General features: G+C 38.5%; 1 protein-coding gene across 1 annotated transcript in view; it reads left to right on the forward strand.

Annotated features, from left to right (window-relative positions):
- The window catches only part of LOC122129160 (T-cell-specific guanine nucleotide triphosphate-binding protein 2-like), a 31,394-nt gene extending 18,991 nt beyond the window's left edge, over positions 1 to 12,403 (forward strand). The window contains exon 3 of the mRNA XM_042704203.1: positions 11,279 to 12,403. Within this exon, the coding sequence (XP_042560137.1) occupies positions 11,279 to 12,403 (1,125 nt within the window). The remainder of the gene's footprint in view (positions 1 to 11,278) is intronic.
- Positions 12,404 to 12,926: the final 523 nt, after the last annotated feature.

Below are 12,926 nucleotides of genomic sequence, written 5' to 3' on the forward strand. Positions count from 1 at the left end.
GCATGGGTTGGTCTGAAAGGTCAGATTTAGGCATGCAGACTTTTTGGAGAATCTGCAGTCATGGTGAGGCTCATATTCCTCTGCTAGTCGAAAAATAAGCAACCGGTCTTAAATTGTCTTGTCTTCATCAGTCCAAGTCAGTTGGTCATGTGCACTGAGATTTTTACCATGAATCAAGGAAGAGAGGGGTGCCTCTCTTTCTGAGTAATTAGGGATCCATTGTCTACAGTATGACGTCATTCTCAGGAACCTCTTCATCTGTATCTTTGTTGTGGGCTTCAGAACATATCTGACTGCTTCCATGCGTTTGGGAGAGACCAAATATGACGAAATAATTCCCAATTAGCAGCGAAAACTGACCAGTGTTTGTGAATAAAGCCTTAAAGGAAGTATCCAATCACTGTGGGTCAAGTCTAGGCAAGTCAAAGTCAAAGTGTTTGTCACATGCACCAAATAGCTTCAGCGCAGTGAAATTCTTATGACCTGGCAGGCAACATCTACGCAGTAGACGGCATACAAGATTTTAAAAAAAATAACATAACAAAAATAACATATAACATTATAACATATAACAAGTATCAACTATTTAAATTTAAAAGAAGGACTAGCAGCAGTTTACAGGGTAAAGGGTTTGACATACATCACCATTGTCTGTATCACCCACAGAGTACAGGTGCCATGGAGAGAGAAAACAACACCATAAAGGCAAAACTATTTTGACCAGCTTACTTTATGGGGATTAAGGCCAAAAATGAAGAGCTCATACACCAACAAATGTTTCTGACAAAAGCAGAAATAAAGATTGCTATAGTTATGACCTACCCCTGCGTAAACACAGGCACGTACACATTCTAGGCTTGAAAAAAACTGTCAGCAAAAGATTTCGCTTTCATAAATTGGGACACTTGGTGGTTAGCTACTTCTCTGTACAACAGCTTGTTTCTACAGTTAAGAGAGAGGAAGTGGTACATTGTCAAAACAGCAGAGAAAAGGACATTAGTTCAGTCAGAGTTCACATAAGACAGATGCAAACTTACAATGAAACTCACACCACAACAGAGACAGGGGTTTTTGGTCTAGAAAAATATCACTTTTATTACAATTCATAAAATACCATTACCAATCAGGTTTAGCGGAGGGCTACAGGCCAATAGTGGTCAGCCAATAAGGCTAGGGTCTTTATAAGTAGGGTGAATGGACACACAGCAAAAGGCACACTGGGCATCAACGTCTACCCCACACACTAGATTAGGAAAAGTATAGGCACTCCATAACACAAATAGGCTACACACTAATAGCACACAGCACTTCAGTCTTCCCACGTGCATATAAGGACCACCAAGCCTCTACCAGTGACTCCTATCTGACATGACCCCCAACGCTAACACCTGTCTAGGCAGGCAGGCACACAGACAACATAAAAAGAATGTCCGTTCGGTTAGGATAATAAGGATTAGGATTAGATAAGGATTAAATAAGGATTAGATCAGTCAGACTGTAACACCAGTCCACCTGGGTGTAAGGCCGGCGGAAAGTCCTCTTGCCACAGTCAGACTTTTAGTTTGGCGCACAACCAGTGTCTTTAAGTTCACTCACGGGTGGCCGGGACTTTTACTTTCACACTGCAATTGATCATTTAAACCAACGTTCCTTTGGATACGTTTGAGAGCGCCAAACAATGTATCTTGTCAGATGGGGCGACAGTGGTACAGGAGGTAGAGAAGTCGTTTAGTAATCAGAAGGTTGCTAGTTCGATTCCCTGTCGAAGCGTCCTTGAGCAAGACACTGAACCCCTAATTGCTTCTGATGTGCAGTGTGCCATCAGTGTAAATGTAAAATGTGTATGTAAGTCGCTTAGGATAAAAGCGTCTGCTAAATGACTAAATGTAAATGTAGATGTCTCCCAACTCGCGCTCCCTCGGGACCCAGGCGTTGTACCAGTCTGCAGCGGAAATGGCAGTGGTGAAGATAACAGCCGCGGATCCTGCAGCCCGTCGCCTTGGCGCTGTTGTGGAATCCTATATCGCATCTCGCCGCTGTAAGTCTTTTTATCCTCACCTCAACAGCCAATCTATGCTGTGGCCACCCAACCCCACTGAATGCCTACAGCTGTGTCTTATTAGGTAATCAGCGGATCAGTCTGGCCATGAGAGGGTAAAAGACAGGGCAGAAGAAAGCACGGACCCCGTGCTGGGAACTGTACAGTTCATATTACACAGTAAACATTTTATCCCCATTGTCAAAAGGCAGATAGTCCACAAAGCTGTTCCCAACATTCAAGCACAAGTTCTGCATAAACCATAAACATATAAGACATCTCATAAAAACACAGGACCCACACGACACAGATACGTACAAATGTACTTAAGTACAGTAACAAAGTACAAAATACTTTGTTACATTCCACCACTGATTATGAACTACAACTTTAGTTGAGTATGAAACATCATTACATCTTGAAGGTTTTCTTTGATTTTCAAACAATGAAGTTGTTGTTAATGAGAGAGAGAGAGAGAGAGGAATGCCTCATCCTCGCTGCACAATATGTGACTTGCTGCCATAAATGTTTTTTTTTTAAGATATGTTCTATTATATGTGAATGTTCTGTCACTCTGCTCTCCGTGATGCTTTCATTGTATATTTGCATCGGTCTTAAGTGAACTGAACTAATGACCTTTTATGGCTGTTTTGACACCATTTTGTACCATTTACTCTCTTTCTTTATTGTTATGAGAGTTTAATTTTAAGTTTTCATCTGTCTTGAAGTGACCTCTGACTGAACTGTTGACCTTATGGCTGTTTTGAAAATGTACCATTTCCTCTCTTAACTGCAATGACAACCTGTTGTACCGAGAAGTAGCTAGCCAGCAAGTATCTGCTTCCGTTTTGAAAGCGAAATCTTTTGCAGTTTTTGCAAGCCTAGAATGTGTACGTGCCTGTGTGCATGCAGGGGTAGGTCATAAATAACTTTAGTTCTGTGTTTCCCAGACCTCTGAACCATATGTTGGTGTATGAGCTCTTTATTTTTGGCCATAATGGCCATTATGTAAGCTGTTCAAAATTATAGTTTGCTCAAACGAGCAGCAACTCTTTTTCCTACAGCAGAGGATAGTGAGCCTCACCATGACTGCCGGCAGATTCTCCATTAAGTCTGCCTCTCACTCTGCAGACATGAGCCAAGTGGGTTTGCGGCTGTAACACAGCATGATCTTTTATTAAGTGATAAATTGCCTTCACACTTTTCATTTCAGGATGCAGAACTTGTGGCCCTAACTGAAGCCTGCAAGCTGGCTTCTAGTAAAACGGTGAACATTTATACTGATTTGAGGTATGCATTTAGTGTTAATTTTGGTGCGCTTTGAAAACACAGAGGGTTTCTCACCTCATCTGGCAAACACATTTCACATCTCAACCTCGTGACCGCACTGCTAGATGCTATTCTCTTCCCTTCGTCTATTTTTGTAAGACATTGCGAGGCTCACACTAAGAGCTCTGACCATGTTTCCACAGGATATGCTGCAGCAGATGTTGCTGCAAAGGCAGCTGCTGTGTCTGGTTTCACTTTCTCTGCACGCTGTTTAATGTTGTCTGTTTCCCCTGAACTCTACTTGCTGGATTATCAGTCCTACAGACTGTTATCACCCCTCAAGAGCGTGTGGTTTGGGCAAAATCAGGCGCTACATTCACAAACTCTGTGTGGATGGGTCCTGATGGTAAAGCATGATGGCCACGCGCTCTCTTCCACTCTAATGCTAAAATAGCTCATGGAAGAGATCACGTGGGCAAAGGGGGAATGTGGACAGCTATTAACTCATCATGGTATACGCATGGATTTTCAACATTTGCACAAGATTCTTGGAAGAGATGTGTAGTTTGTGCAGCAGATCATTCACATGCTGTCTGTAGGTTATCCCCCACTAGAACTATTGCAATAACTCATTTATTCATGACATTTTTTATTACAACCAAATCATTCATATGAACATCACAGAAACGGTTTATGTAAGCCTTGCACAGGTCTCAGGATATGCTTCATAATTTAAATGTACTGTTTAGTAGTATTGTACAGTATATGTAGGTGGCTGACTTGGCTTCCCTAAGTGTTTTCTTAGATGGGGTGTACTTTGAAGAAGGCTAAGTATAGTTTATTTTGCAAGACAAGAGAGAGCACAAAGTGCTGTTCTATTCTCTGTAACAATATTTTAACCATACTGAAAGTCCTCTCTGAGGAGGCATTCAGTGTTGCGTCTGAAGGCGTTCATTTAACGAAAGTTCATGAACTCGTTCATAATTTTGGTGAACGTGAACTGAACGTACTGTATTACTGCCTGATGAACAATACTGTGAACGTGCTCATTCTGGTGTCTGTGAACAGCACGTTCACTCTTTTTAATTTCTTTCAATAAGGTGCCAGATTTCTAGAGACTTCCAGGAGAAAAACACACCGTTAACAGTCCTGTATCCAGGGTTGCCCAACCAACCCACCGCTGCGTGTGCTTTCTTCTACTGTCTATGCCTGGCAAGTGTGAGAGCGCCGAAGTTGCGTAGAAGCCGAGAGCGGTATTGCAGACAGATAGAGATTTCAATCTGGCAACGGCACCCACCAAAAAATATAGCTCGCAACATATTGAAAAAAAGAACTGAACTAGTTCATTTTTTGGAGCTGTGAACTCAGTTAAAATTTTTGAATTATGAACTGAACTAGTACATGTAGAAAGTGAACTTTCCCAACACTGGAGGCATTGTTATAAGCTGTTGTTCAGAGAAGCAGCTAACCACCAAGTGTCTGCTTCTGTTATGAAATTGAAATATTTTGTAGACAGTTTTTGCAAGCCTAAAATGTATACGTGCTTGTATGCACGCAGGGGTAGGTCATGAATATAGCAATCTTTAGTTATGCTTTTGTCAGACCTCTGAACCATTTATTGGTGTATGAGCTCTGGCCTCGGCCAAGATTATTCACTGTGATTCTCTTCTGAATAAATAACACAAAGACTAGACTTTTATCAGATCTTTATTTTTCCTCTCATCGACCAAATTATTGATTAAGTTCCACCATAATTATCAGATATTGTTTCACATGAAACTGATGAAGGAGAGAATTCTGAGCCTGCAGCTGTACCATCTTCAAAAACACCATTCAAAGTGAATGGGGATCCGTTAACGGATCGACAGAGCAACCAACAGTGTGAGCCAGGTGTAATACAGTGGCCATATTACCAACTGTTAATTACTCGCCTAAATGTACTCTCTACCCACTCCGCTGCTTTAGTCTCTCCACCCGATCTACTCGTAGAAGCCCTGGGCTTGCCCGTACCCACCCCCCCACACTCTGTCATACACTTATTCTACCCCATACTCTGCGCTAGTATTTCCCGCAATGTAATTAATTGCCACTATTGACCTAGTTTTTTGTTCCATTGGTATACTTACCCTTGTAATAGTAACCTTACGAGCACACTATATACCCACTAAGCTGTTTTACAATACTTGACTGCACTCTCCCCACGGGAATGAACTGAACACTGCTACATTAGCAACATTGATAGCTGGCTAATTGCTATCCAAAATATTACTGCAAAGTATTAATTCATTGATTTATTACAGGGAGTGCATATTAATGAGCATTGCTGTAAATATCCTGAAGTTATTAAATTAAGGTAATTTTACCTTTCAGATGTTAAAATGAAAAGCAAAAATCAAAAACAAAAAAAAAATGTTTTTAAGAATGTTGAAAATGTTAAGACGATAATAGTTACATTTTACATTTAGTCATTTAGCAGACGCTTTTATCCAAAGCGACTTACAATGTATACACATTTTACATTTACACTGATGGCACACTGCACATCAGGAGCAATTAGGGGTTCAGTGTCTTGCTCAAGGACGCTTCGATAGGGAATCGAACTAGCAACCTTCTGATTACTAAACGACTTCTCTACCTACTGTACCACTGTCGCCCCCAGTTAGTGAAGCAAGCAAGAGGACTACATTAAGCAGCATTAGGTAAACATTTGTTGAAACCAATGACTGTATAAAGTCTCATGGGGGATTATTGTATGACAGATTTATTTCTTTATTGCTATGAGATTTTCATTGTAAGTTTGTTTCTGTCTTAAGTGAACTCTGACTGAACTAATGCCCTCTCTGCTGTTTTGACAATGTACCACTTCCTCTTTTAACTGAAACAATAAGCTGTTTTACCGAGAAGCAGCTAACCACCAAGTTTCTGTTATGAAAGTGAAATATTTTGTAGACAGTTTTTGCAAGCCTAGAATGTGTACGTGCCTGTGTGCACACAGGGGTAGGTCATGAATATAGCAATCTTTAGTTCCTCTTTCATCAGACCTCTGAACCATTTGTTGGTGTATGAGCTCTGGCCTCAGCCAAGATTCTTCACTCTGTGATTCTCTTCTGAATAAATAACACAAAGACTAGACTTTTATCAGATCTTTATTTTTCCTCTCACCGACCAAATTATTGATTAATTTCCACCACAATTATCAGATATTGTTTCACATGAAACTGATGGAGAGAATTCTGGGCCTGCAGCTGTACCATCTTCAAAAAGTATGTGCACTAAATGAAAAAGAAAAGATGAATAAATGGCCTTTCAAGAAATGTAGGCCTATGTAGTCTAAGCAAAGGCTAATCATGTTTTATTGCGAGGTCTGCAATTAACTCAAATGGTGAAATATGACCCAGACTCGTTCCTATATGGGACTCTATGAGTGGTATATCGATGCATCTTCACCAACAGTGATACAGCTTTGCAGTTATAAATACACACACAGCACAGAAACCACTGATCACATAACGTCAGACACGTACACTGCACCGCACACATGTCTCTCACTTTAATCTTTTCAAAACATTTTCAATATTACACAAGTAAGTATAAAGTTCCCAATATTTTTCTTCAATTGTAAAATTAGACGGATAATGTCGACTCCCTCTACAATTTTGTAAAATTGACAGCAGTTTTCATGGTTTTACCCAATTTAGTTCAAGCAAATATATATTTATATGTTTGTGTACAAATCAATCACTTGAACAATCCTAGTAATGAAAAAAATCTGCGTCCTTCAGGTATTTTAGTTTCATTCCATCATATCAGAAGGACCCCAAAACACAGAAAATATACACATCTATCTATCTATCTCTCTCTCTCTCTCTCTATCCATATACTGTATATTCAGTCAATCAATAAACCCTTTAAAAAAGGTGTGTCTCACTGGAACTCCTCTTCTCTTGCAGATAATCCCAAACTCAAAACATTAAGTAATTCACTGACTTCCAGATATCAAGTCAGAGAGGTATCTGCCTAATGCCTAATGAATACATTTCAGTTCAGCTGCTTCAAAATACTTAGGGGACAGCATGATACAGAACACTTTTTAAAAGAATTGTCATCCGCGAAGTTGATTGACAAATACTTTCTTATGGGTGCTACCACATAATAACTGAGCTTTTTTATATTTTTGATATGATATGGTATAACATATTGATAACACTAATGAAATATAATATTTAGTGACAACCTGTGGAAACAACTATGTCACCTTTACCGTGACGTGTTGAGCTGGGAGGAGTGAAGTATAAAGCGTTCTGAAATGTCAGTGAGGATGTGGGTTTCTAGTTGCTGAGGGTAAACTGTGATTCGTTTTGAGATCCTGCTTCGGTGGAAGATCGACGCCTCTCTCTAGGAGCGAGCCTAAACTCCAGAAATAGGCCTAGATTTAATTGTTCTATTTTGTTCTTTATTCTGCCTTTCCGTTGTTATTTTTGTATGCATTAACATGCATCTAAGTGTCAAGCTATATTATACATTCTTACTCATTTTGCTTTTCTCTCCAAAGCTTTTTGAATGTCAGGTAAGAAACTTTTTATTCTCTAAGTTACTAATTTACCATTTCGGTAATATGATTCCACAGCAAACTTTTGACTCTAGCCTGTGATTGATTTGTTTTAGAGACATTTAAGGGATATGTTGTAAGGATTGTAAATGAATACTGTTTGGGAATGGAGTCATTGAAAGGTTGCCTGCTAGAAATTAGGTTCCGCATTCAGCTTTAATCTGTTGAGGGGTGTTACACGATCTGAAACGGTGGACCTTTGGGTTAGTGAATTGGGTTGAGGTGTTATGATAGTGGATGGTTATCTAATGACTCTTTAATCACAATCCCCCCTGTGGAAAGGAAAACATGGTGGACATGTGTTTAATACATTTGTGTAGTTGAGACTGAATGAAGTTAGACTATTACATTTCTCTAAAAAATTGTATAGTTAGGTTAAATAGAGTAGTTGAAAACATTAAGCTGCTACGAAAGATAGATTTTCAGAGGCATAAACCATGCTGGATCCAGACTAGGGACGGTTCACTCTCTCGTATAAAAAGTGTATTCTTGGGGGAGAATATAAAGGGAATCTGTGTTTCACTCTCCGAGTATCAGTTGACTGATCAGTCAGACTGATATCGGAACTGCAGGCCACATGAGATTGCAGGTTCTAATGAAAGATTAGAAGGGTGAAGGTGAACTGACTCAGTGAAATATAAAATATATTCAATGTCAGAGTCAGAGACTTAGTTGTGATTAATTAGCTGACTCCGAGAGAGTTAACAGGCCAATACTGGCGAAGGTTAAGGAATCCAAACTTATTCAGTCAATTGCAGAAAAACACTGACCTCAACCAGCAAAACTCACCTCAAAACACTGACCTCAACAACACTTGGAAGTGGAAGGTATTTTTGAAACACTGTGCATCTTTCTGCCTGTGGTTGGCAAAATAGCAACAGCTGGAGTATCTGCTTTTACAACATTGTTAGGGCTCTTAGAGGGACTGAATAAGCTGTATAAAGTGGCAAAAAAGTGATTAATATGGCAGGACTAGAGTAATCATCTCATGTTATTCAGACCTCACACATGCTGGTTTGGTTCTTTTTTTGCTTCTTATTTTAGGTTTATTTGAAGACATGTGAACAAAGAACTCACATATGAAACAGTTATTTATTAAACGTATTATATGGCTACACTAGCAACATTGCTTGCTATAGTTATCTAGCTTGCTAATGGCTATCTAAAATATTTCTGCTAAGTACTTACTTATATATTTATTTAACAGGGAGTGCATATTAATGAACAATGCTGTAAATATGCCAGTTAGTGAAAAATAATCATTTTCATCTGTAGTCCCTGGCCATATGTTACAGTAGGCTCCTTAAGAGTAAAAGCAAAAAATCAATAAATAATAAAAAATGGGAACAGAAAGAGAATGTTAACGATGATAACATTTCACGAAGCAAGCAACAGGACTACATTAAGTAGCGTTAGGTAAATATTAGTTGAAACCACTGACTGTATATAGTCTCATTTCTCTCTCTCTCTATGTATGTATGTATGTATATATATATATTTATATATCTGTGTGTGTGTGTGTGTGTGTGTGTGTGTGTGTGTGTGTGTGTAAGGAATAATGTATAGTCTGGCGGTCATTATCGATAAATAAATCCCGACGGGACAAACAGGACATGTTAGATTTAGGTGGATTTCATACATAAGATTATAACTCCACTTACCAGACTGTATCTCAGTTTGACCACCACTTTTAGTTTTGCAAGCTTGGCTCCCGACCTTTTGTCTATGTTGAGACCCATCAGACATGGTTCCAGGCTTTTGTAGAGCTATTGGCATCTATATGGCCCTACCTGGCCATAGGCACGTTCAAGCTATATCTCCCATTTGACCTGCAGACTATATCTCCCATTTGACCATTTTACCTCCTTGTATCCAGAGATCTTTCCTGGCAGACCAATACGTGCCTCCTGGCATGCTTGTGCTGTGTCAAGTGACCATGGCTAGTGTCTGAATAAAAGCATTCTATGGCGCTTTGTGATTTCCGCTAAGAAACTATTCTTCTTCAGGCGAATAGAACTTTAAAGTTTCAGGTGTTGCGTAGCAACCCATTACTTGCTGACTTCAAATTACAATGACTTTCCATTACGTTATATATATATATATATATATATGTGTGTATATATATGTATGTGAGTGTGTGTGTGTGTGTGTGTGTTTGTGTGTGTCTATATATCCATCCATATATACGCTGCGCAAAAGTTCTAAGCACTTGTGAAAAAATTCTGTAGTGTTAGGGTGCTTTAAGAATGTCTAACTGGAATACTATTTTCAAAAAGGCTGTTTGAAAATATAAAATCATGATATTTCCTTATGTCACAATAATGTTAGTAAGGATAGAAAATAACAGTTTGTGTAAATATATGTTTTGTGACAACTTTTGCACAGTATATGTATATATATACCCTTCTGCTTTAAGGTTCTAAATTAACCATTAACTATTCCACTGGATACGTTAGTAGGATAGCGACCTCACTCCATGCTGGTGCCAATTCTTTTGCATAGCTTTTATTTTGTTATTCAACCCATTTGTCCAACCGTGGACATAAAATCATTACTGTTACTTAAGTAAGTATAAAGTAACCTATAGTTTTCATCAATTTTTAAACAAGATGGATAATGTTAGGAATTTTAAATCTTTATTGTGAAAATACATATTTCTGTACTGGACCATATTGTCCAGTAGGAGGTGATCGAGTAGTGAATCAGATCAAAAAGCTCCTAAATATGAGGTTATCCCTCAGTGCTTAACCTGTCTTCATATCTAGATCAAAATTCCTTTCCATTTATTTTTTTTGTCACAGTGCATGAAAAAACATCTATTGTATTAAGTACGCACAAATAATTTAATTTCGTACAATGTCCTTGTATTTGTAATACGTTAATGTCCTAATGTATTAGCAGCCCATACATTTAGCAGAAAATATACAGTATCCAGAATACAGCAATTATGCAAAACACAAGCATCTCTTTTTTTTACTTATTATTTATTTATCCATCCAAGTCAGTTAGCACAAGACATTCAAAAGAGTTATAGTTACAGAGACAGCAAAAGTTACATTAGCATACGAAAGAAAATGCTGGCACATATTGATAGTCTACTTCAAGACCCACAGTGAATTTTAGAGACATGGTGTTGTACAGAGCCTAGATCTATCTACAATAAAAAATCACTTACTAAAAATCATTTCAATTTACTTTTTCATTTCAGTTTCATGATAACCGTGGTCATATATTCATTTCATGCACATCTCAGATTTTGTCAAAATTACTGATTTCTCTGTTAAAAAACAGCAATAATGTGAAATACCTTCTTTGCAAAAACAGAACATGATATAATATAAGACATTACCCTTTCCTTCTAGATCATTGCTGATCAACAGGATGCTTTACTAAAGGATTCTGGTGAACAGACCTGGGAGCAAGTCACTGCCAAAGCCAGAGAAGTTGTTGATAGGTTAGATCATGTCACTCTCAACATTGCTGTGACAGGGGAGACTGGGGCTGGAAAGTCCTCCTTTATTAACGCCATCAGAGGTCTTCAAGAACATGAGGAAGGAGCTGCACCCACTGTAGAAACCACCATGGAGTCCACCATGTACCCCCACCCAACCATGCCTTATGTGAAGATCTGGGACCTGCCAGGATTCAAAGCAAAAACCTTCTTGAACGATTTTAAATACCAACACTATGACTTCTTTATCATAGTAAGTGCATCAAGATTCACGGAAAATGACATAAATCTGGCTAAGGAAATCAAGAAAAATAAGAAGAATTTCTACTTTGTTCGCACAAAGACCGATAAGGATGTAGCAAACGGAAAGAGAAAGAACGTAGGAGAGGAGGCAACACTTGAGAAAATAAGAAAGGCGTGTCTGGAAAATCTCAGCACATTGGGATCTCCTCCTGTCTTCCTCATTTCATCCCATTACCTGGAAAGGTTTGACTTCCAGAAACTGGTAAATAAACTGGTAGAGGATCTTCCAGATCACAAGAGAAATGCTATGATTATGAGTTTGCCTGTTTATTCCAAGCAGTCTCTTGACGAGAAATACAGTGAATTCAAGAAATATGCATGGGCTTTGGCCTTCACATCAGGTGCCATAGCGGCAATCCCAGTACCAGGGCTAGCAACTGTATCTGATGTTGCCCTAGTTGCGTCTTTCTTAACCAAATGCTACTATGCATTTGGTCTAGATGATGGATCACTTCAAAAGTTGTCAGACAGGGTAAACAAGCCAATACTGAAAGAGGTTAAAAAATCAGGACTTGTCAGGGAGATTGCTATCAGTACATCATTTGCAATGAGCATGGTAACAAGAATCTTGTCAGCAGTTGTTACTGAGTCACTGTGCATCCTTGTTCCTGGTGCTGGCAGCATAGCAGCAGCTGCAGCATCTGTTGTTACCACACGATCTCTGCTCCTAGAAGGGGTGGATGAAATGTATAGAGTAGCCAAAATTGTGCTTGAAATGGCAGAAATACAGTAGAGCAAAGCAACACCCAGGCTTAATGCTTGGGGAATGGTGACCATGTTTAAGACTTCTTCCATGATATGTGAGTGAATAGTTTTGTAAAAAAAAATATTTTACAGGAATGGGAATTCATATAAATGTCTTTTGTAAACAATATATAAAAGTGTATCAGGCTGAGTGGGTGGACAATAAAATCAAATATTATTTTTTCTGTTATCATTTTTCATCTATTATTTTTTTTAATGCTCCAAATGTAAAGCACTTTGAGCTGCTTTCTGTCTATGAAAGGTACTCTATACCTGAAGTGTATCATTATTTTTGTTATATAATCATTATTATTATTATATACAAATTATGTGCACATTGTAAATCAAGGACTAATTAATTTGCTTTGTCTTGAATTGTCCTTTTAGATCTGATTACTTTTTGTATCAAATGCTAGTAATGTTCTAACCATGATCTATACAAGAGAGTTTAATCAAGTTCAGAACAATCTGAGCAACTATTCGAAAAGATTGTCCTTCTCTTTGGTCATGAG

Source organism: Clupea harengus, unplaced genomic scaffold, assembly GCF_900700415.2.
Source record: "Clupea harengus unplaced genomic scaffold, Ch_v2.0.2, whole genome shotgun sequence".
NCBI classification, from domain to species: domain Eukaryota; kingdom Metazoa; phylum Chordata; class Actinopteri; order Clupeiformes; family Clupeidae; genus Clupea; species Clupea harengus.